Source organism: Gadus chalcogrammus, chromosome 19 (genome assembly GCF_026213295.1).
Source record: "Gadus chalcogrammus isolate NIFS_2021 chromosome 19, NIFS_Gcha_1.0, whole genome shotgun sequence".
NCBI classification, from domain to species: domain Eukaryota; kingdom Metazoa; phylum Chordata; class Actinopteri; order Gadiformes; family Gadidae; genus Gadus; species Gadus chalcogrammus.
The window spans coordinates 19,302,029-19,327,609 of NC_079430.1; the positions used below are offsets into that span (position 1 = coordinate 19,302,029).

Consider the following 25,581-nt stretch of genomic DNA (forward strand, 5'->3'; position numbering starts at 1 on the left):
AACAGTTTTAAGTTACCAGCTTACGTCAAACTTACAACCGGGCCACCCCCCCTCCGATCTGAATCCCTGTGAGAGAGTGGCAAGGGAAGCCTGACCAGCAGAATAGCCAAGAAGAAAAAAAATAATAAAAAGATAATACGTCTACTTGAAGCGTCGGCCGGAAGCCATTTCACACCTTGTGATGGCGGCTCAACATGCTATGAGCTAGGGGCTCTGCTCCACCTTTAGGAGTCTGCTCCACCTTTAGGAGGCTGTTCCACCTTTAGGACTCTGCTCCACCTTTAGGACTCTGCTCCACCTTTAGGACTCTGCTCCGCCTTTAGGACTCTGCTCCGCCTTTAGGAGTCTGCGCCACCTTTAGGACTCTGCTCCGCCTTTAGGAGGCTGCTCCACCTTTAGGAGTCTGCTCCACCTTTAGGAGTCTGCTCCACCTTTAGGACTGCTCCACCTTTAGGACTCTGCTCCACCTTTAGGAGTCTGCTCCACCTTTAGCCCTCTGCTCCACCTGTAGCCCTCTGCTCCACCTTTAGCCCTCTGCTCCACCTGTAGGACCCTGGCTCTGTGTCCTACCTGTAGGACCCTGGCTCTGTGTCTACCTGCAGCAGTGGTCTCTGGACCCCCTGCAGGACCCTGGCTCTGTGTCTACCTGCAGCAGTGGTCTCTGGACCCCCTGTAGGACCCTGGCTCTGTGTCCTACCTGCAGCAGTGGTCTCTGGACCACCTGTAGGACCCTGGCTCTGTGTCTACCTGCCGGACCCTGGCTCTGTGTCTACCTGCAGCAGCGGTCTCTGGACCCCCTGTAGGACCCTCGCTCTGTGTCCTACCTGCAGCAGTGGTCTCTGGACCCCCCTGGCTCTGTGTCCTACCTGCAGCAGTGGTCTCTGGACCCCCTGTAGGACCCTGGCTCTGTGTCTACCTGCAGCAGTGGTCTCTGGACCCCCTGCAGGACCCTGGCTCTGTGTCTACCTGCAGCAGTGGTCTCTGGACCCCCTGTAGGACCCTGGCTCTGTGTCTACCTGCCGGACCCTGGCTCTGTGTCTACCTGCAGCAGCGGTCTCTGGACCCCCTGTAGGACCCTGGCTCTGTGTCCTACCTGCAGCAGTGGTCTCTGGACCCCCCTGGCTCTGTGTCCTACCTGCAGCAGTGGTCTCTGGACCCCCTGTAGGACCCTGGCTCTGTGTCCTACCTGCAGCAGTGGCCTCTGGACCCCCAGCAGCTTCATGGTGTCCGCGTTGGCCAGGGTCTTCAGTGGGTCAGCCGTCTGGCTCACCGACTCGATCTCCTTGTTGATCTCCGTCCGCACCTAGGGGTCGGCCCGAAGCAGGGCTCATGTTACCGTCACAGAACAGGGCCCTTGGTACAGGGTTGGCTCATAAGCACTGTCTCTTAACGTGACAGACTGCATGGTTACATAGTGTTGGATTGCTTAATAATATGTTGGGAACCAAGATTCAAATCATGTCAAATATATTCGCAGTTGACGGGATCACGCGTGTGAACTGTGTTGAAGGAAACATATGTAGATGGTGATGAATAAGGTTCACTTCCTCGTCCTGTGAATCCACATTGAGATGTATTGACTGCTCCCTACAGCTCAACCGGCCTGAGGTATAACACAACTTCTGCACACCCTGTCTTCTTCAGGGGCTCCAGTCTTACTCCATGTCCAACTCCTCTAAGCATGGCCTCCCCTAGGCCTGGATCACCGTGACGTACCCGGAGGTGATCCTATGCTGTAAGACCGACTGACCTGGTTGAGGAAGAGGTCATTGATGTAGTAGGTGAGGAAGGTGCGCAGTTGGCACTGCTTGGCCTGGCTGGGGCCCATGTTCATCTCTATCTCCTGGATGAAGCTGCAGAGAAGGGGACACAAGGAAGACCTTAGAACCAGTACCAGCTACCAGGAGTTACTGTTGCTCTGGTAGGAGTTACCATGAGTTACTGTTGCTATGGTAGGAGTTACCAGGAGCTACTGTTGCTATGGTAGGAGTTACTAGGAGTTACTGGTTATATGGTAGGAGTTACTATGAGGTACTGTTGCTATGGTAGGAGTTACTAGGAGTTACTGTTGCTATGGTAGGAGTTACTAGGAGTTACTGTTGCTATGGTAGGAGTTACTAGGAGTTACTGTTGCTATGGTAGGAGTTACTGTTGCTATGTATGAAGTCACTGAGTTACAGGTAATATAGTACCAGATACTATGAGTTATTGTGACTACAGTAGGAGTAACTATGAGTTACTGTGACTACAGTAGGGGCTACTATAAGTTACTGTGACTACAGTAGGAGTAACTATGAGTTACTGGGACTACAGTAGGAGTTACTATGAGTTACTGTGACTACAGTAGGAGTAACTATGAGTTACTGTGACTACAGTAGGAGTAACTATGAGTTACTGGGACTACAGTAGGAGTTACTATGAGTTACTGGGACTACAGTAGGAGTAACTATGAGTTACTGTGACTACAGTAGGAGTTACTATGAGTTACTGGGACTACAGTAGGAGTAACTATGAGTTACTGTGACTACAGTAAGAGTTACTATGAGTTACTGGGACTACAGTAGGGGTAACTAGGAGTTACTGGGATTACAGTAGGAGTTACTATGAGTTACTGGGACTACAGTAGGAGTTACTATGAGTTACTGTGACTACAGTAAGAGTAACTATGAGTTACTGTGACTACAGTAGGAGTTACTATGAGTTACTGTGACTACAGTAGGAGTTACTATGAGTTACTGGGTCTACAGTAGGAGTTACTACGAGTTACTGTGACTACAGTAAGAGTAACTATGAGTTACTGGGTCTACAGTAGGAGTTCCCCTGGCTTGGACTTCAGGGCCATAAGTGAGTGTGAGGGGTGGAGGTGGTGGGGATTGAGCCCTTGAGGAGCTGAGGTTAATGCCGTGCAGCTGGAGGTAGAAGGCTGCGTCGCTGAATAGCATCGTCTAGTTAATGGGAAGCATCCGAGTGAGAGGGTACGCAAATAGCATCAGGGCTGAGCGCTCAGCTGAGCTTCAGACGGAGACGTCCCCTCAGTGTAGCATCACAGGAGCTACGTTACAACACAGGAATCAGGACCAGACATTCATATTTAGGACCACAATTATGTCAAATGCATTCACTTCATTACATGGACACACACACACAAACACAGGCACAGTGACAGACACACACACCCACACACACGCGCCGCTGACGGGGGGCTTGGCGGCGGCGGTCGTGTCGGGGTCCCGTGTCCGGCTGAGAGCAGGTGTTTGTGCTGTCGGCTGGTCCAGCGGTAACACATCGGGGCGCGGGGTACCGATACAGCCGGCATTAACCAGAGGATCAGTGGTCAGCGGAGTCGTCTCGCCCACTAACCCACTAACCAGCGGGGCCACTAACCCACGGGGCCACTAACCCACGGGGCCACTAACCCACTAACCCCCGGGGGCACTAACCCACGGGGCCACGAACCCAAGGGGCCACTAACCCACTAACCCCCGGGGCCACTAACCCACGGGGCCACTAACCCAAGGGGCCACTAACCCACGGGGCCACTAACCCACGGGGCCGCGGGGCCACTAACCCACTTACCCCCGCGGCCACTAACCCGCGGGGCCACAGGTTAGTGGCCGCGGCCGCAGCGCGTGGTGTCTGACCGCTCGCCGAACTTAAACACACGGATAAATCAAACGCTCCCATGACGCGACGGGCCTTATCGTACTGGGGGGGGGGGGAGGAAGGGTCATGGAGAGAGAGAGAGAGAGAGAGAGAGACAGAGACAGAGACAGAGACAGAGACAGAGACAGAGACAGAGACAGAGACAGAGACAGAGAGAGAGAGAGAGAGAGAGAGAGAGAGACAGAGACAGAGACAGAGACAGAGACAGAGACAGAGAGAGAGAGAGAGAGGTTATTGATGGGATGTTCTGCAGGGTGTCAGGAACAGGGGATCACAGGACTAAATTAGGAAAAGATGGAGAGGAGGATAAAAGAGAAATTAGGAATTGCAAAGGTAAGCATGAAAAAGAGTGCATATATGTGTGTATGTCTGTGCACCTGAGCGTGAGTACTGTGCACCTGTGTCTGTGCGTGCGTACAGATGTATGTGTGTGCCTCTGTGCCTGTGTGCATGCGCTCATGCGTGCGTTTGTGCGTGCGCAGCAGAGGCAGGAGGTTAGTGGGCTGCAGACAGCCGGAGACACAGCCAGGCAGGAGCAATGGATCAGGGGCCGCATGATGGATGGCCGATGCTTTAACGTGCATGCACACATATGGGCACACATATGGTCACGCACGCATACGCACACGTGCACAAACACACATACACAGACACACAAAGACACACGCACACTCAAAGACACATAATCAACTTTTCCTCAAAAGTGCCAATAGGTCAGCAAATAAAGTTGAGCTGTGTGTGCGAACCGGCTCGCTCAAAGAGACGGAGAGAGTTTGACCAAGCTGGACTTCAAGTCTACCAAAGCAAAGAAGCAGTCCTTCAAAAACGATCCATTAAAGGACCGTAGCATGAGGGCATCGATTCCGTCAGCAAAGCAAGAACCTAATTACAGCTACAACAATCGTATCGCCCGATAAATCTACTGCATGACAAAGCAATACCTAAGCCAACATGTGGCACCCAAACACACTGGGGGAGTCCTGTTCCTCTGCAACAAGGTGGATTGAACCTCAAGCTAGGGCCTGCAGCACACAGATGGATCTCTGGCGGTTCTGTGAGTGATACCGGTTAAATAACACAGCGAGGGCAGCGGTTTCATTCTTTATGGGGAGAGCCAGATAGCCATCTGGAGCCGATTGGCCCCGCAGCCCCTTCAGGAGAGTGCTCAAGCAGCCGGGAGTCGGGAGGAGACGGGCTGGAGGTAAAACAGGCCTTTAATTGTACCGCTGGGACACCATGCTCCGAGCACATCAACGCCTCTGCAACCGTCAGCAGTGGCACAGGGAGCACTGCAGCTGGCCATTGTCATGGTACCTTTGAGGTAGCTCGTAACCTTAATATACAGGCCATGAATTGATTGAGATTGGGGATGGATCATGCAGCAGTAAGTCATTCGTTGGGGCAGGGAGGGTAAAGAGGATAGGCTTCTCCAAAGTCTCCTGTAAGGAAAATGGCTCTCGGCGCGGTGAGTATGATCGAGACCTTGGAGGATATGCCTGTCTGGCAGATGGTGTGAAGTTGACAAAGACAGCAATGGCTTATGATGTTAATCACAATGATAGTTAACAAATTAACCCCCACACACACACACACACACACACACGCACACTTGGACAAAACTTAGCATTCAGATAAACACATACATTGAAAAAATGCATGTGACGCGAGACATTTTGGCAATACACCCGGTGGGCTGTTTCCAAGCAACGTCAGAGCCTTGGCAAAGGTCACTGGCCACGAATCCCAGCCCAAGACAGTCTAGTGAACACAGTAACAACAACCACTGGATGCGTCTGATTGGATCTCACTGGTGAATCCCTGTATGAACTGTGTTTTACTGGACATTGATCTCCATGCAGCACTAAAATAATAATAAGCATCAACGCCAAAGTATGAAATGTTAATGGTTTACACAACATGAGGTGTTTGTGTCAAATTAGCTTAACCTGTTAACATAAACCCTGTAATGCAATAATGGGATTATGTTGAAATGCAAGTATATTTATGTGGTAGGCATTAAAGTGTGTGTGCCTAGATATGCTTTACAATCGGGATCTAAGCCCGTTTCAAGGTGTATTACTACGCATTCCAATGCAATCATTTGTTCCAATTAGACCATACAATGCCATGGGTATTGGGATTGATCTTGCTGCGTGTGAACCCGCGAAATCCATAAAACATCATTTGAACGTGGCTCGGTACATACATGCATGGTAATACTGGATTTGTTCGTAACCGTCGTTCAACATTTGGTATTTGCATTAGCAAAATTAAACTGCGACGACTATTTCCACAATTGAGGCTGTTTCCATCAGAAATTGTCACGTGACCGAAATGGCAAAGCCTTTAAATTGAACAGATTTAGACCACTTTCCTTGGTTATTTTGGGCTGCTGGTTCAACGCCACAGATCGATTCAACCTCTTACCACCCACTGATCAATTTGACGATAATTGTTTTGATATGAAAGTGTCCTAAAGAAAGCCATTCCCCCACAAAGAGATAAACAACTGAGGCAGGGCGGGCGCGACGGGCTGCAGCGAGGCTCAGTAGTAATCACACTCACCTTCCCTCGTGCTTTAGCTAAACCTCCAGTCGCTCCCTCAGACACGCACACATATGTATATGCATGTGCACAAACACGCGCACACATTCTCACATTGAGATTCTAAAGGGGTGTGTAACAACATCCCCCCCGCCCCCCCTCCTGGAGGGTGTGTTGGCTCCTCTGGATCCACCGTCAGACGCACTCCAATCCCACTTCCTTAGCAGCGACTGCTGTTGATTGCACATGACAGCATCTAATTAACTGTCATTAGGAAACAGATGTCAGCGCCTGGGGCCTGGAACTGGATAATTGTAGAAGCCGTGCCCTGTGTGTTCATTGTTAGAGCATAACTTGGAATAGAATTACACACTTATTCCAGAGGGGGTCCGCAGTTCATCCTCTCTGAGGGGAGGGGCGCACCGAGGAAAAAGAGAAGGCTCCTGGGGAACGCAAACACTTGGTGAGTAACCAGGAACACGGACGCGCTCCGTTCGCGCGGCTCCGGCCTTCAATCTCCAACGGCAGGGAGTATGAAATAAAGGCCCGTCGGGAGGTGAAGTGGCCGATTGATCTCTCTCTGAACCACTGAGAGGAGCGGGGGGGGCGGGGGGACTATGACAAGATAGATTAGAGAATCAGCACCTTCGAATCTCCCACAATACCCCGGAGCCGATCAACCTGATGGGTGGACCCCCAGAGAAGAGGACAGCACGCACTGAATCCTACGGCAAAACGCGTGCGCGCACGTGTTGATAGCAAGTGCATCTTGCTATATGTATACAGATAGAGGGAGACAGAGATTTTAAGGGAATAATCTTGTTTCTGTTTTCATATTGACTATGAGTTCGATAACAATATCTATATCTTGTGTTTCAACCTCCATCATCTCCAGCTCTGCAGCGATCATCATATCACTCACAGTTCTAGTTTTAGATTTCATCAAAATGTCAGAATAAGTAACATAATGGAGAGGGCCTGTCCATGGCTCATAGGACGCCGGATACAGATTGGGTCTGGTGAGATAGGCTGTTTGGGAATTATGCAAACTCACCAACTGTATTTCACATACACTCTTCTGAATCTATGCTGAATGTGAAGCTTCCTCAAAGGTAAGACTTATTGGAGCTAGACTGAAACCAAATCTTTATTCACTTGCCTACTGCAATTAGATGTCTTGTTTTTAGTATTTTGTGTTTGCACCTCCTGTTATTGTGTTCAAACCTAGTAACCTTGTTACTGCACAATAATCTGTAAGCACTTTGATACAAATAGTATTCAATTTGAAGGCTCTTTACAAAGAAAGTAAACTTTAATAAGAGGAGTTGAAGCAAACCTATTGAGACCCAGCTGTCTTGCCATGCCTGCCCTGCCATTCCAGCCTCCTGTTCAATTAGTAAAAGCCCTGTTGCTCAGGGATGCCTCATGTGAATGCCACCAGGGACCATTATGCAATTCCTCATGCAATGACCTCCACTGGCCACTGGATGGCACTGTGTTCTCTACCTGTAGCCCCTCTACTACAACTGTGTTGAGACTCCATTTGGTTGATGGTTTGCAATCTAAAAGCTGTACAGGTTTTCGTGAGTTTGTGATTGTGTGTCTGGGTAAAGTATTTGACATTTGCGCGTGTGCCTCAGCAGCTGCAGTGTAACGGCGTGCTGTGGTGAAGTACATATGGTTCCCTCCCACACTAAACCCCACCAGACAGCTAGAGAACAGCAGGCTCTCCCCAACAACACTGCATCACGTCCACTGGCTTCTGCTGCGCGCACGTCTGCCCAAAATAATAAGGTGGTGAGATGCACTATTTTACCAGACAATAGACATCTGTGTGTGTGTGTGTGTGTGTCTGTGTCTGTGTCTGTGTCTGTGTGTGTGTGTGTGTGTGTGTGTGTGTGTGTGTGTGTGTGCGCGCGCGTGTTTAATGTACATGCTCACTGCTCACCAACACACAGTATAGTAGCAGGTATTAATGGTGTTCATAGACCAGCCCTTCTACGGGGATGATGTAACCCCAGCTAATAACCACACCTCCAGTGCCAAGGGTCACCCTTGCCTTCAAGAGATGCTCCTCATTAATGACACATGTAGCATACGTGAGAGAGGCAGGAAGAAATAAATGAAGGGAAGGTGAGGCACAGAGGCAGCGAGAGAGACTGAGGGGAGAGTGGGAACAAAGAGTTAGTAGTGGTTACAGTGTTCCCTCACCTCGGCTGCCCCCCACCCTGCCCTAACTGGACCTACTACAGGCAGGCGCTCGCTGCACGTCTCTCGGCGTCATTCTATTGAGTTTGAAATGGACTCGGGAGTGAGAGTTGTTAAAAGAGTGAAGCAGTTTAATGCCGTGACTCTGGAATCACGCGTCTTAGTAGTTTAAACATCCCCGAAGGCAACTGTGTTGAGATAACATCGTCTTCATTTTGTGTGTGTGTGTGCGTGTGTGTGTGCAGACGAGGAGTCGGAAGGCACTCATGGGATTACCCTACGTATGCGTCTGTCGCCTGCAAACAGAGTCTGGGCCCGTAATGCGTTCACGTGTGCACCGCACAAGGTCTGCAAGTGTGAAAGTCTATTAATAATGCTCTGTGTATGAGTGTGTGTGTGTCAGCAGGGGGCCTACGTGCACAAGGTTGTCCGTGTGTATGCGTGTGTGCATGCATGCGTGCACGATGAGTGTGCGTAGGTATGCGTGTGTGAGTTGTTGCCGTGGTACCGCGGCGGCGGCGACCAATTAAAACGGAGAGATTGATGACAGGGCGCGGAGGAGCCGGCTACGGCGGCCCGCAGACAGCTGCTTCCTGGAGCAAACAGGAAATGAGATGGCCTCGTTTAGCTGACGCTGCGCCGCGCCGCGCCGCCAAGACAGATCACCTCGCGGCCGCCGGGCCAACGCCCGCTGCGCCACTTCCTGCCAGCCCGCTGCTCCACATCCTGCCAACCCGCTGCTCCACTTCCTGCTAGCCCGCTGCTCCACTTCCTGCCAGCCCGCTGCTCCACTTCCTGCCAACCCGCTGCTCCACTTCCTGCCAGCCCACTGCTCCACTTCCTGCCAGCCCGCTGATCCACTTCCTGCCAGCCCGCTGCGCCACTTCCTCCCAACCCGCTGCTCCACTTCCTGCAGTCCGTCTTAACCTACGCGTCGCTCACTCGCTGCTCTCCTTTATCTCTGATAGAGGAGGAGGAGGAGGAGGAGGAGACACACAGGGAGGAGGAGGAGGAGGAGGAGACACACAGGGAGGAGGAGGAGGAGGAGAGGGAGGGGGAGGGGGAGGGGGAGGAGACACACAGGGAGGAGGAGGAGGAGGAGGAGGATGAGACACACAGGGAGGAGGAGGAGGAGGAGGAGGAGGAGGAGACACACAGGGAGGAGGAGGAGGAGGAGAGGGAGGGGGAGGGGGAGGGGGAGCAGACACACAGGGAGGAGAAGGAGGAGGAGGAGGATGAGACACACAGGGAGGAGGAGGAGGAGGAGGAGGAGGAGACACACAGGGAGGAGGAGGAGGAGGAGAGGGAGGGGGAGGGGGAGGAGGGGGAGGAGACACACAGGGAGGAGGAGGAGGAGGAGGAGGAGGATGAGGAGGAGACACACAGGGAGGAGGAGGAGGAGGATGAGGAGGAGACACACAGGGAGGAGGAGGAGGGGGAGGAGGAGGAGGAGGAGGAGGAGAGGGAGGGGGAGGTGGAGGAGGAGGAGGATGAGGAGGAAACACACAGGGAGGAGGAGTAGGAGGAGGAGGAGCAGGGAGTCTTGGCCGAGAGCAGTGGATGAACTCACCAGAGGCAAACTATCTATTGCATTCTTAAGCGATCTCGAAAGCCATCTCCGATGGTGGCGTCATTGAGGGTAACCAGCCTTCGTGTGAATCTGCTTTCAAAAGATAACGTTGCCTCCTTTCCAATACACCACACCCAGGACGTCCTACTCAGTAGTCTCCAACGGCAAGGCACCGAAACCCCCGGAGCATCCCGGGTCGCTGTCAGCGTGCTAAGCTAAACAGCAGGCGCTGCTCCTTGTCACTCATGTGAACAGCATCAGGAGCTTTGGTATTTGGGAATAGACATTGTTGTGGAAAGAACTTGTAAGGATTCACTATTCTGTCTACAAACACAAACAATGTAACGACCAGGAGGAGGTTAATGCTATTGTTCGGCAAATTTGGTACAAGAAAGATGTACTGTTGGTAACATGTTATTTATAGAGGCCAGAAGAGATGGTTATAGTGGCTCTACCACCACGACCGGTCTGCTCCTTCAAGCCTGGCGTGAAGGACTGACAGGCTCTCGCTCTCTCTCTGTCCGTCCCTCTCTCTCACACCTTCTTCACTCTTCACTGCAATCAAACACACACGTCCACACGTCCACACACAGGCCTTCCAGAAGGTTTCCTCCTGCGTGGTGTGGATGCAGAGTGTCTGCAGCGGCTGAACGAGGGCCCTAGGGTCCCCAAATCACCGCAGTCTGTGATTACTGTTAAACAGCAGTCAATACTGACAGAAAAGACTGGTGATTGCTCTGCCCAATGCTGGTAAAGTGTGTGTGTGTGTGTGTGTGTGTGTGTGTGTGTGTGTGTGTGTGTGTGTGTGTGTGTGTGTGTGTATGTGTGTGTGTGTATGTGTGTGTGTGTGTGTGTGTTTCTTTGAGGGCATGTTGTGTTGGTGGTTTTCTTTGTGCGTGTGTGTGTATAATTGCTCGTATACGGATATAAAAAAGCCCATTGAATCCTTTGCACAGGTGCCTATCGTCATGGATTTCTAATAATAAGTGAAGCCATGTGCTCGCTTAAGAATAAATCGTCAAGGGGACCATAAAAACTCTGACGTGTGTGTGTTCGTGTGCACACTTGTGTGTGTGTGTGTGTGTGTGTGTGTGTGTGTGTGTGTGTGTGTGTGTGTGTGTGTGTGTGTGAGAGAGATACACAATGGTACTCATCTGAGCACCCAAGAGAGCAGGTGCAGCTAAACATTTGGCTAGTCGTTGCCTCGGTGTTCCAGGCTTTAAGTGTGCCTCTTTTCCCTCCTAATTAAACAACTTAGAGGCCCACGACCAAGTGGCTCCCAGCAGGCGCTGAGCAGACAGGCAGGAGGCCGCGCTGCTGGGACACAAACACATACTGATTGTTGAGGCCTACATGCAGTTCAGTACAACGTGCTGTAGCACCATGGAGATCTGGGAGCATGGTGCAACATAAACATACTCAAACATTGTACTGGCAATATAGTAAAGGGATAGTCAGACCTAATGCACTGCTTCTAAAAGGTCAACCTTCCTTACTTCCCTTGTCCATTGGATTTGTGTTTTCAGCTATTGTTCCATTGAGCTGCCTGTTCCCCTACTTTGACCCGCCTTCAGACCAATCCACCCAATTACAGCTCAAGCTCTAAGCCCCAGGCTCTCTCATACAACTCAAGCTTCACAAAAGAGTCAGGGTTTCCATGCTAGTGTAGAACGCCGTCCTCTACCTGACACCTCCCTCAACAACATTAGAGTCGTTGTTTATCTGCTAAAAAGCCTTGGCTACGCATTCCTCGTTGAGATGCATCAGAGTGCCCTTCCCTTTAACAAGGTTCTTCTTTTTGGGTGCCAGCTCTAGTTCTTCTCGTTTCTCCCTCAGCACTCTCTCTGCTGCGGCAGAGAGAGTGCTGAGGGTCAGGGCAGTGGGCAGGCCTAATTAAAGCAGCGCTGAGACTTATCCTCTCAAGAACCATCGCCGGAGATGGGGGAGAATACCAGACATCAGCGATAGTCACGTCTGACATATATAAAGTCCATACGGGTTAGTAATGGGTCTCTCTCTCTCTCTCTCTCTCTCTCTCTCTCTCTCTCTCTCTCTCTCTCTCTCTCTCTCTCTCTCTCTCTCTCTCTCTCTCTCTCTCTCTCTCTCTCTCTCTCTCTCTCTCTCTCTCTCTCTCTCTCTCTCTCTCTCTCTCTCTCTCTCTCTCTCTCTCTCTCTCAGTGCAGGGGGAGCTTTGTGAGGGGGAAGACGGATCATAGTGCTGGAGCTATCCACAGCAGCATCAATCACCCTTATCATTTGGAGGCAGATTAGTCGAAGCAAACAAAAGCGTGTAGTGTGACTTTATTCTTCTTCTTGTGTTTGTCAAAATGAGGCGGGCTGTGTGTGGGTTTTCTGCACGCAATCTTAAAACATATTTGTGATCACTCACTTTGGGAGACGTGAACTACATGTTTGTGGATTTGTGATTATTGAGAGTAATCTGACTGGCCTGTCATCCATCACCATAGGCGCACCCTTCCTGCACACACACGTATGCAGGTACCCCACACAGACTGGCGTTAGCGACAGATCCCTAGAGAGGGGGACACCAGGTCGGCCAGAGGCGGACGGCGACCGACTCGCTACCCTCCGAGGAAGGAAGTGAAGGAACGCTGCTCGACAGGCCCCGGAGAAACACCCGGAAGATCACTTAAAGCGAACAGGGAAATGGACCAGGAGGGAGGGGGGGTCCCCGGGAGGGAGGGCCGGTCTGGGGGGGCTGGAGGTCTGAGGTTGGGGGGGGGGCTGGAGGTCTGAGGTTGGGGGGGGGGCTGGAGGTCTGAGGTTGGGGGCAGTGCAGTGCTTGTCAATGTCACTGCTCTAACATCGGCCACGTGGTGTGTGTGTGTGTGCGGAAAATAAGTTATTATATCAAATGTGTGTGCATACGTGTGTGTGTGTGTGTGTTCATGCGTGTGTGTGTTGCGTGCTTTTTGAGGAAATGTCTATAATAATAATGTTCAAAAAATATGTTATTAATATAAGCACAATATTTATAAAGCTGTTTGACATGGACAATAAGACCAAATCACTTATAATAGTCAACCATGGAGAAACAAAAGAAGGGATGTTAACTGACTAATAACTCATCTTACGAATACATACTTGATTATAAATAACAACTCCCAGTGTTTTATTCTTCAACACCCTTATTCCTAATGCTCGTCATGTATATCCACAAGATTTACCCTGTCTGTCTGTCTGTCTGTCTGTCTGTCTGTCTGTCTGTCTGTCTGTCTGTCTGTCTGTCCCCCAGTAGATAGTTTCACATCATCCGAATGTGTTATTTTCCATGCTAAAGAAACACACCAATACACACACAGCCGCCACACAAGCCGTAATGCTTTGCTAGTGACACGGTGCAGATAACGCCCCCCATCAGTGTGCGTCCCGGGGGGGGGGGGGCGGGTTACAGGAGGAGGAGGGTGAACAGATCCCAGGGACTGAGCCCTGGGTCGGTGTGTCCGTCAAATCTACAGCTATGATAAAACCCTCCCACACACCCCATTACAGTGAGCCAACGGCCACAGTCACAATGAGTGTTACACACACACACACACACACACAAGAACGCACAAACTTACATGCACACGTACAAACAAATGCACAGAGACACACACACACAAACATGCACACTGCCACAAAGACTCAAGTTGGCATGACCTTCCCTGCACTTCCACACTCTCAGCAATACACTTATCTGAAAGCGTGTAGTGTTAGCATGAAACATACTGACTGCTGTTGGGCCATATATGAGGGCGTCAGTGAAAGGTGTGTGTGTGTGTGTGTGTGTGTGTGTGTGTGTGTGTGTGTGTGTGTGTGTGTGTGTGTGTGTGTGTGTGTGTGTGTGTGTGTGTGTGTGTGTGTGTGTGTGTGTGTGTGTGTGTGTGTGTGTGTGTGTGTGTGTGTGTGTGTGTGTGTGTGTGCGCACGTCTCAGAGAGTTCCCGAGGGAGGGGGACAACCTTGAGCTGCCACTGACCTTTCAATGCGTTGCTTCAATATGTGACAGCGTGCAGGTGTGTGCGTGTGTGTGAGATTGTGTGCATGTGCGAGAGTCCGTGCGTGTGTCCCATATGTTTTTAAAAGAGGAAAAACAGCGAAGATTGCAGAAAGGACAGAAGATCCGTACGCAGAAAGCTGTTTCCCATTCTGCCTTCAGATGGTGGGAGGGGCATGAGGAGCTGAGCGGACGGCCATGACGGCACTCAGGGACGCCCGCGCACGCCAACACACACGCAGGCCGACGCCGTGCACGCCAACACACACGCAGGCCGACGCCGTGCACGCCAACACACACGCAGGCCGACGCCGTGCACGCCAACACACACGCCGGCCGACGCCGTGCACGCCAACACACACGCAGGCCGACGGCGTGCACGCCAACACACACGCAGGCCGACGCCGTGCACGCCAACACACACGCAGGCCGACGCCCGTGCACGCCAACACACACGCAGGCCGACGCCCGTGCACGCCAACAGACTCAACCTTCGCTGCGTTCCCCGCCCCTAGGCCGGGCGGAGAACGGCGTATGGCTGCCGGGGAGCGCTGCGTTAGACCTCAGTGAGCTAAAGGGGACGTGGAGCGCTGCGTTAGACCTCAGTGAGCTAAAGGGGACGTGGAGCGCTGCGTTAGACCTCAGTGAGCTAAAGGGGACGTGGAGCGCTGCGTTAGACCTCAGTGAGCTAAAGGGGACGTGGAGCGCTGTGTTAGACCTCAGTGAGCTAAAGGGGACGTGGAGCGCTGCGTTAGACCTCAGTGAGCTAAAGGGGACGTGGAGCGTCCACAGTGAGGCTGGGTCACCGCTAACAAGTGTTTATCTTAGAGTTCATCAAGCATACGCGTGGTTCAATTATAATTGGGTATTTTTGCATAGATATTTTGAAAACTTTGCCGGGTACAGGAAAAATGTATGAATGAATAATAAATAACCACTTTGATTATTATGCGTGCACACAAATATGCACACACACACACACACACACACACATACAATACTTCTGCCATCGATTCCTCAACCTCTGCGTCCTGGAGCAGATTAATAGAGTAATGCTAGTAGAATATATAACAGGGCTATCTATAAAACGATATGTAATAATGAGCCACACCTTTCCTGTCCCCTCTACTCCTTGCCATAAAGCCCAGGGAAAGTCTCGGAGAGGATTCTTTAATCTATGCACCTCAAACAGGTTATTACGCAGTGGGGGACGGATCACATCCCATAATGTTGCCAATGAGACTCCCATGATCATGCGTGTAATGTAATAGGATTTCCATCGCTGCTTGGATCTAATAGAGCCAGCCGATTTAACGGTAACGAAGAGCGATACCCCCTCCCTCTCTCCCCACTGTAATGCAGACTCCAGCCGCCCTGACGACCAGGGGTGCTATGATCAGCCCGCTGGTTGCTAAGGGAGCTGTGGCTGCCACCCTGAATACCTCTACCCCTCCCTAGCCCCCACCATTATCTCATTCACACTTGACACCTGACATTTGCATAATGGCCTCGCTCACTCTCCCCTATGGGAGAGGATAGGAGGGCTAGGAGCTTGTTGTGTGCGCCTGTGTATATGTGCGTGTGAATCTGTGCACGTAAGCGTACGTATGAATGCCAGCGCATGCAGGCGTAAGTGTATGTGTGTGAACGCATGCATGTGTGCATGTGTCGCAGGCAGGGGTTAAACGACTTCCTCCTCAATCTGGCTCATTAAGCACGCGGCGAGTGCAGAGTGCGCCGCGTTGGCTGATTTGGCGACAATTTGCGGAAATGTCGTGCGCCCTGATTAGGCACGCCAGCGGCGGTAATCAGCCAGAGATGGATACCGTGCGGTCACCGGCGTGTGGATCAGACACCAGAATATCAGCCGTGCTGTTTATGTATTCATCAAGAACAGAATACATTACAAACCCTAAATGCATAAATCCTGTTAGAATGCCAGGCTGGCACCAGATGTCACCTATTTGCCGATGGTGAGATCAAAGGTGTGCCTATGCACAGGACGAGCAGATCACCTGGAACACCAGAGGAGACAGCAGCAGCAGAGCGTGCCACGTGTCTTGGGAGGTAGTAGTAAAAGAAAATGATTAAAGGGACTGTAGTGCAAACAGCATATCAATCATACATGGTACAGATCACGAAAACCATCCATGGGGAGACATTCATTCATATGGTTTGAAGGCACACAGATCTAATGCATTAGATAAACAATCATATATCACTTTCTATAATGTGTCACGTAGATGACTTAGCCAAACCCACGGTGGTAACACTAAGATGGGGGTTGACACGTCACCATCTCAGTGAACGTTACATCCAATCTGCCTTGACGGCTTCAGTCAAACGGGAGCAATATGAATCTCATACCAAGTCATGAAAACACACGCACACGCATAGCACACCCACAGGCAACAATAATGAACACACGCACACGCATAGCACACACATAGGCAACAATAATGGCATACAGCCACAAAGTAGAAAGCAAGCTATTCAGAAAACATGCCTGGTCCCTGAAAGCATGCAAATTAAACAACCGTTTTTGAGTCACCACACACACACACGCACGCACACGCACACGCACACGCACACACACACACACACACACACACGGCGGAGACTTTTCTCTTCGCTTTACCGCCCACACAGGACATTGAGAAAAAAGAATCTCTCAAACTACGAATATGAATCTATCAAAAAGTGCTGTGGGTCCAACATATATCATAATATCTTTATCCACCCCCCACATAAGAGAGGAAAATAATAAAGTCCTCCCACGCACAGCCCCAGTGGCCAGAGGAACTCAGAGATGAGCCGAACATCACCCTCAGCGAATCAACCCCAGGAACATATACACACAACAGATAAAGAGAGCACTAATGCCCTCAAATCCATTAGAAATCTCATATTCGCACATCGCAGAAATCACATTACAAGACGGCCCTAATGTCATTTCACCCCCTCCCCACCCGGGTGAGACTGTGCACATCAACCATAATGGATTCCAGCCCCCCCACCCCACCCCCTCCTCCTCCGAGCCTCAACTTCTCTCCGCCGTTATTCCCCCGTCTATTCCCCTTTCTGCCGGCCCTGGGAAGCCCTCGTGTGCTGAGTGCAGCGCCGGCTGGAGGAGGCGGATGTAATCCACTTAGTCAGGTGCAGTCGGACAGCAGCAGACGGGGAGGTGGCCTGTTGCTCCCAGCCGGAGGCGGGCAGAGGTGGATTCTGCCGCTCACGAATCAAACAAAGTCAGGGATTCGTCAGGCACACGCTGTGTCTTGTGAATTATACCTTTCCGTTTCCCTAAAGGGCGGTTTTATTTATTTTTTAAACGGTGGAGTAGGCATATGAGCCCTCGTTCGAAAGTCTGGCCTCTGTGGTTGGCTGGATTCCATTATGAAGATAAGTGGCGTACATTTTGTTCACGGGGTCAGCGTCGGTGAAAAGGACACCGGCAAATTCCTGCATTTTCCGCTCAGACACCAACAGATAAAGACAGGTTAGGGTTCACGGCAGTACAGAGTCGTAAAGAACACTCCTTATGACTACAAGCTAGGATGTACTCTTAACCACCACATTTCTTATCGGCAATCTGTGTCGTCAATCGGTTCTGTTTCTCTTTCATCCGTTGCTTCCCCTTGACGTGTCTCGACCTCTCATCAAGAAGGGATTCACTTCAATCTCCAATTCACGCGTCCCTCAAGTCTTTAGCTTTTTCAGTCGTATTCCCTCCTGGCTGGAGTCTCTTCAGTCAGATGCAGCCGTCACCTCTGGGCCGGCACTCACTGTCTGCATTCTGTTGTGCTCATGTTCTGTCAAACCTATTCTAAATCGCTTCACGGTTGCGTGTGCTTTGCCTTCGTTACGGCGCGACGAAGCGGATGACTCAGCAACATTGCCCTGATTAATGCGAAGCAGAAAAACAGAGACAAAAATAATTGATGAATAGAAAGAAAAAAAACATCAGTCCAACAGTCATCTCTTAAGATGGCAATGTGTTCCACCGCTTTCAATCTTGATTCGCTTCACACATCCACCCACAGAAGGGAAGGTATTTGACCATCTGTGTCCCCAATAGCCAGTACCTGTGGGATCAGCTGCAGCATGTTGGCTTGCCGGCTGCTTAACAGACTTAGCTAGTATGTGGAGAACGAACCATCGGGGGAAATGAAGAGACTGTTTTAGGCTATATTATTAATTCGGCATTTAGCAGTCCCTAAATCGATCGTTTCAAAGGGAGCGCATGTTCCCCGAAATAATAAGATAAAACTACTTGTGGATCTCCATGTGCTTAGTTTGAAAAAAATTAAATATATCGAACTGAGGTGTTTGAGCAGATGCCCTCACAGTTTGAACACCAATTCCCCCTACTGCTCATCTTGTTATTTGTTCAAAACGGTGGAAGGACTTGGGTCTCATCCTGACGAAATAAAATCCTCTGAATTGGGCTTGAGCATCTAAAACACACTTAGTCATGCGTACACACACACACACACACACACACACACACACACACACACACACACACACACACACACACACACACACACACACACACACACACACACACACACACACACACACACACACACAGAACCCAACAGACACGTAGACAGACACACACACAAACACAAACTAACGGACACACACACACAGGCACACAAAACATCACACAAGCACACCCACGCACCCACACACTCCCCCCGCACACACCCCCGCACACACACACTCACACAGCCCACCCCCCGTCTGGCCCAGAGCCCCTCGACATGCAGCTGGATCAATCAATTACATCTCCACTCCAGCAATCAAACAAGGTTATTATCAGGCAGCGGCTCGCCGACCTGGAAGGCCTGGCGAATCAAAGGCTGGCGTGATGAGGAGGCTGGGGCTCGCTCATGTGACAGTAACACAGAGTGGCAGCCCGCACCGTCCAGGGGGAGAAGGATGGAGAGAACCGGAGGACAGCAGCGGAGAGCGGGAGAAAATAAAGAAAATGAATGAGGAATAAAAGGGAGGAAATGAAGGGAGAACCTCCCATCCATCCAGAGCTCATCCAGAGCTCGTCTGAGGCTGACCTTATAGACTTGAAGGACGGACCAGAGAAGGCAGAAAAGAGAATGTTATCAACACATTCCCGCGGATGGTTTAAAGGGAACTCGCTTTAACAGACAGAGCACATGCCAAGACTTCATCTGCTCGGTGTGTTGCTGCAACACTGATAGAATCTCTGTGAAAAGAAGTGGAATCAAACGGAGACCAAGACACAACATCCAACGGTCAAAACACTCTCGTCATTATGGTTCACTAAGTCTCTCTCTCTCTCTCTCTCTCTCTCTCTCTCTCTCTCTCTCTCTCTCTCTCTCTCTCTCTCTCTCTCTCTCTCTCTCTCTCTCTCTCTCTCTCTCTCTCTCTCTCTCTCTCTCTCTCTCTCTCTAAGGATGTTCGGTCTCCCACTACTGTCCTTTCATGGCAACCGGAGCTGAGCTCAGGGGGAACCAAATTAGTGTTAATTAAATTATGGTAGACTTTCAAATGGAGCCACACCATTCCATTTCATTACAGTGTTGTTGACATCCAAGCACGCACACAAAGAGCAAAGAACACACACACACAAAAGACCCACACAAACAAAATGGACACATATAGAAACACACACACAAGGGAATGCAGTCTAATCCCATTTCAAAACAAGTCTTAATCGACAATCATGCAGTGTGGGTGTGTGTGTGTGTGTGTGTGTGTGTGGGTGTGTGTTTGTTGCTAGGCACAACATGCTTGTGTGAACATCTGTGTGATAGTGACCTGGTCACCTGGCCAAGCTTCAAAGCTTTGAGGGTGTGTGTGTGTGTGTGTGTGTGTGTGTGTGTGTGGTGGTCCCCCTATCTGCCTCTAATCTGGGGGGTACAGAGGCCCCCTCCAGAGACTTTCAGAGCATGCCTCATAACCATCACTCTGGGGGGTACAGAGGCCCCCTCCAGAGACTTTCAGAGCATGCCTCATAACCATCACGCCGTTCTCACAACCCCCCCCCCCCCCCCCCCCGCCGCTAAGCCCCCAATGAGACCAATGCATGGCACTGTGTGTGGGTCTGCTGCACTGGTTGCCTTGGGAACCGGCCAGGCTGATTCCATTATGGGATGGATAAGCACAATCAAAGTGTTTATCCACCTTTTATAGCCAGAGAAAAGACACCCGGAGTCATGGATTTAATCTCCCGCACCATACCTGGTGTGTGTGTGTGTGTGTGTGCAGTGTGATGTGTGTGTGTGTGTGTGTGTGCAGTGTGATACGCGTGCGTGTGCGTGTGTGTGAGTGCGTGCAAATTGATGCTCAGCGCTACAGCGTGCAGCGATGTGCCTCTTACTCTGCCTCTCATATCTTCAGTTTGCCATTCGCTCTGAACAACACATACTTTCATATTTCTGTGTTCACCGCTTCAGTGCGCAGCACTTTGCTTACCCTGCCTCCAATATCCTTCGTTTGCACAAGGGCTGCTAGGACACAGAGGGGATTTTTACTCTCCAACTTGCTGGAAAATGGCTGCAGTTGCACTTTTTTCGCAAGAGGATAAACATGGCAGCATTATGATAGTGTGTGTGCGCGCGCGCGTGCGTGCGTGCGTGCGTGCGTGTGTGTGTGTGTGTGCGTGTGTGTGTGTGTCTTGTTTTTACATGCATGGGTGTTGTACCGTGTCAAGGACATCAGGCAGACACAACATGAAGAAAGGAGAACGTTGGAGAAGGAGACAGATAGTGACACATAGCTAGGCAGGTAGCTAGCATGTATCGCCAGTTAGCTAGGTAGCAATACCGGTAGTGAGACAGGTAGCTAGACAGACAGGTAGCTAGACAGACAGGTAGCTTATCAGGTAGCGAGGCAGAGAGGCGCAGCAGATCGATAACAGGCCAACATGGCAGCCAGACGTCAGGCTTATCAAGCAGCACACGCTCTTATCTGCTTTTCTTCCATCGGCCCGGTATTCTCCCGGCTAAAAATGTGTTGGAGTCATCAATTTAGATTTAATCCTTACATATTTTCTTAGTGTGCGGTCATTGTCACCATATTTTTTCCTTGTGTTATGATTCATCTCCCTCCGTACCTCCGCTCCAGCAGCCCGGCTGTAAGGCTCTCTCCTTTCCTCCCGTGGCCTGAGGGTGGAGAGGGAGGCTGCTGTTGCCTCTATAAGCACTAGAAACCTGCTGGGGACTGATCCAGAGCCGCTCTGGACACCGTGGGGAGGCCTGCCAGCCGAGGAGGCCCGCAGCTCTTGTGTACTGTACATAGAACCAACGGCCATGAAACAGAAGACCCTCAGCGCCGCCGCTACGGCCACACACTCTGGGGGACCCCCGCAGCTCTTGTGTACTGTACATAGAACCAACGGCCATGAAACAGAAGACCCTCAGCGCCGCCGCTACGGCCACACACTCTGGGGGACCCCCGCAGCTCAGAGCAAAGACTTTCACACACTTTCCCCGAGTGCTTTCAGAAACCTTTTGGTCTGATTTACCACCGATGGCTTTTGTATCTGAGAAATGTAGATTCCACCGGCACTCGATTATGATATACATTATTCATCATGTATAGGGCCATATTTTTCATTTTGTCGCCAATCATTGGAATAAAAAATGTCTCTGTCAAAGCAGCCAATAATGGCTCAACTGTGCGGTTTGGTCTCCTAGTGACGAGCCCTTCCTCCTGTTGATGCAGCCTTGACCAGCAGAGAGTTTATACTCTGCACCCGGTAACAGGCTTACAGCACCTCCTATCTGGAAGTCCTCTAAGCCTCAGATCTAAGACAACCTTCCGATGGGCTGGGCACTGCAGGGCTTACAGTGATAGAGTCCACACAGGGGACGAGCTACTGCAGCACCACGCTACAATAAACCGGACAACAAAGTACAACTTCAATCCTAGGGTAATACAGCGTCCTGAGTTCAGCGGGAGTGCACTTTGTCAAGTGAGGTCAATTGTATTTGCATAGACCTTAATCAGTTACAGTCTCAAAGGGTTTCACAGTCCACGACCACCGTGGCGCTAAAGAGACAGCCGCTAAAGGGCTGAAAGAGAACTCCCTCTATCACCAAGGAAACCTTGAGACGGAGCGCGGGGACTGGACCCCTCCTTCCAGGGATGGCTGGGAGTGGAATGGTGCCATAATGGGCAGAAACAATGGCAGCAGAACAACAGAAAACTGGTACTGAAAATAGGAAATGAGTAATGTCCATTAGGTGGTGCAGCTTTGTGTTTTGTTTGGCCCATTGTGGATGTTTAGCAGCGTCTGACCTCCTCATTGGGTGAACACTTTGTTATCTTAGACACTGCAGATGAGGGGTGTTTTGGGGGACCCGCTGTACACAACTCCTACGGGATGGATAATACCTTACTCATCATCAAACAAAGCCTGTTTACCGCTTCCTTACACCTAACTTAGGCTGCACAACTTCATTAACCTTAACGTTCCTCCACTGTCATTTCGTTACTTTTTTTGTGTACGTGCGTGTGTGGGTGTGCGCATGTTTTCTTCATCGTTTATTCGTCGTAATTAGTGCAGTCACAGCGCGTGTCATTTTAACCACAGGCTTTCAGTCGCCACAGGCCAACACCTTCTGTCATCCATCCTCCGCTGTAATCCATCTCTCCACAGCTTCTTCTTCTTAACCCCTTTTTGTTCTCTCCATTGTCCTTCCCTCTCCTCCTCCCAGAAGCTCATTCCGTCAATCCTCTCTCTCTCTCTCTCCCTCTCTCCCTCTCTCCCTCTCTCTCTCTCTCTCTCTCCTTTCCTTGCGACAGACTAACATTTCAGCAACTCTTTAAATGGAAACTCAAGTACTATTACTGAATAAGTATGCTTTAAAGCAATTCTTTGTGCGAGGAGGGTGGGGGGGGTTGTGTGAGAGAACAAGTGGCACTTAAGGACTAATTCCAATTAGGTTAATAGTTAGAGCATTAAGTAACAACGCTGCCTTCAAGGGACTACAGAAGTAGAGGAACAGGGGGTGAAACCTAGATGAGTTGGGTAGATTCAGGCCAATGTGAGGAGAGGGATTTGGTGTTTGAGTGCGAAAGAGCAAGATGGGGGGGAGGGAGGGAGGGGGAGAGAGAGAGAGAGAGAGAGAGAGAGAGAGAGAGAGAGAGAGAGAGAGAGAGAGAGAGAGAGAGAGAGAGAGAGAGAGAGAGAGAGAGAGAGAGAGAGAGAGAGAGAGAGAGAGCAGTTTGAGGGCACTGCTCTTACAAGTGTGATCTGGTATCACACAGTTTAAGTGATGTCAGAATCCAACACACACACAAACAGGCCCGGGTCCACACAAACATACACACAGACATGTATGGGAACGCACACACATAAGCCACGCAAGAGATACACACATAAATACAGATATACCTCATATATGCCACTAAAGGACAAACATACCAGCGTGAATCTACACTAACACATGTGGCTGAGTCCACATTAACACACACACACGGACACATGAGACCTGCATATCCAGACAGACACCACACACATATAAACAATGCACAATCCATGTCAATAAAATGACACACAAACACTTTTTGTGTGCTTTTTGTATTGATCCGTGGAGATCTGATGCTCGGGGAAAGCCTTCCTTCCTCTCTCCGGATCAGGTGCATTGGCTGCATGTCGAGGAAGGGCTAAATATGTTGTTATTGGCCATGGCTACGGCACTGAATCTCTTCACTATCTATCGATTCCTGTGAAAACCGCATGCAACCCCAGGGGGGGGGGGGGATCGTGGTGGGGGCCAACCCCACCAGGTCGGGTTACCGGCCGACCTGGTGGGGGCAAACCCCACCAGGTCGGGTTACCAGCCGACCTGGTGGGGTTTGCCCCCACCAGGCCGACCTGGTGGGGGCAAACCCCACCAGGTCGGGTTACCGACCCATTGAAAGCAACATCATCGCCTCGCCTCCCGGGAATATACATAATTACATATGTACATATTGTCAATGTATTTCTTGAGGTGTTATTGTTTTCCTTTTGTCTATTTTTTATCATACTATTGTCCTGTACTGCTCAGGGACCTGAACTCCTTCTGTGGGATCAATAGAGATATCGTATGTAATCTGTTTGATCAGTTATTAAATGAATTGTCATAAAAGTTATATACACACAGAAAGAAATGCTGTGTGTGCACATTTATGTCCGTCTTAATGGATGCAGTGTGTTTATGTTTACGCATGTCTGCATGGTTATTTGTTGGTGCCTTAATATGTGTGTGTGTGTTTGCATGCGTTTTGTGAGTGAACATGCATGTTCAACGGATCCCTCCGTATAACGTATCACGCTGCAGGAGGTCCAATCTAATAGCTCTGCTTTACAATTAGATTTACTCAACGCCACTGGAGGCTACAGTGCTCTATGGAAAACCACCGGCCAGATATATATATATAAATATAAAATAGACTATACAGACACGCATTACCAAGGTTTAAAGACAACCCCAGTTCTGGGAAGGGCAATTGGAGTGGACTGTCGAGCAAAGCCTAATTCCACAATGTACTTTCCATCACGCAAATGTCCCATTACTCCAGATGAGATGTAGCATATCCCGCTACACGTTGAAACAGGCTGGACCCCGAAACAGACAAAGAAAAAGAATAGGCAAATCGATGGACGGCCACTAAGTGCACGGTTAACCGCATTAGTTAACATTTTACTGGTATTGAGCCATCATGTCCCAGAATCCTTGGTGTGGGGCAAATGGCTCGAACTGCTTGAGTGGGGGAGTCACAGGATATACGACTGGGAGAGAGAGAGCTGATGGACAGTTGTGTGTGTGTGTGTGTGTGTGTGTGTGTGTGTGTGTGTGTGTGTGTGTGTGTGTGTGTGTGTGTGTGTGTGTGTGTGTGTGTGGTGGGATGTGTGTGTGTGGTGGGATGTGTGTGTGTGGTGGGATGTGTGTGTGTGGCGGGATGTGTGTGTTTGTGCGTGTGCGTGTGTGTGCGCGTGTGTGTGTGTGTGTGTGGTGGGATGTGTGTGTGTGGCAGGATGTGTGTGTTTGTGCGTGTGTGTGTGTGTGTGTGCGTGTGCAAGAGTCTGTGTACAACGGAACACGTGGGCTGAAAGCGTCTGCTCAGAGTCATTAAAAACGTAATTTAAATGGTTGTAAATCAATAGAGGGAGCAGAATGCATGTGTGAGCGTGACTTCATTCAGCGCTGTGCAGAACGCGCCGTGGTTCCTCCCTAGTGCGACCCTGGGGATACGACTCCACTGCAGCCATCGCAGTGTGACAATACACTCCAAGGCCATTCATCAACGTAAAGATGTCCCGTAGGTGCATGGGGAGGAAATATATCTCATTTTAGGGTTTTGCGCAGCAATATTTGTTTGTTTATATGCTATTCCCCGTTTGACTTTGAAGTGATAATTGCTTCATTAATCTTGTCTTGAAAATGATGACTTCACACTTCATAGTGAATAACAGAAATGCTATTTCACCCAAAAAGAAAAATGGATTTTTGTTGTTCGATGACTATTTCAAAAGGACTTGTTTTGTTGAACCCAACCACATCTATTCATCTTTTCGTTTGTGCCTTTCGGTTGATTGTGCTGATTAAACATTTCAAT

General features: G+C 50.2%; 1 protein-coding gene across 1 annotated transcript in view; it reads right to left on the bottom strand.

Annotated features, from left to right (window-relative positions):
- Window positions 1-997: 997 nt before the first annotated feature.
- The window catches only part of exoc4 (exocyst complex component 4), an 82,408-nt gene continuing 57,824 nt past the window's right edge, over window positions 998-25,581 (bottom strand). Inside the window, exons 12-13 of the mRNA XM_056578256.1 lie at window positions 1,751-1,853; window positions 998-1,303 (exon numbers count right to left, since the gene is read on the bottom strand). Of these exons, the coding sequence (XP_056434231.1) occupies window positions 1,013-1,303; window positions 1,751-1,853 (394 nt within the window). The 3' untranslated portion in view covers window positions 998-1,012. The remainder of the gene's footprint in view (window positions 1,304-1,750; window positions 1,854-25,581) is intronic.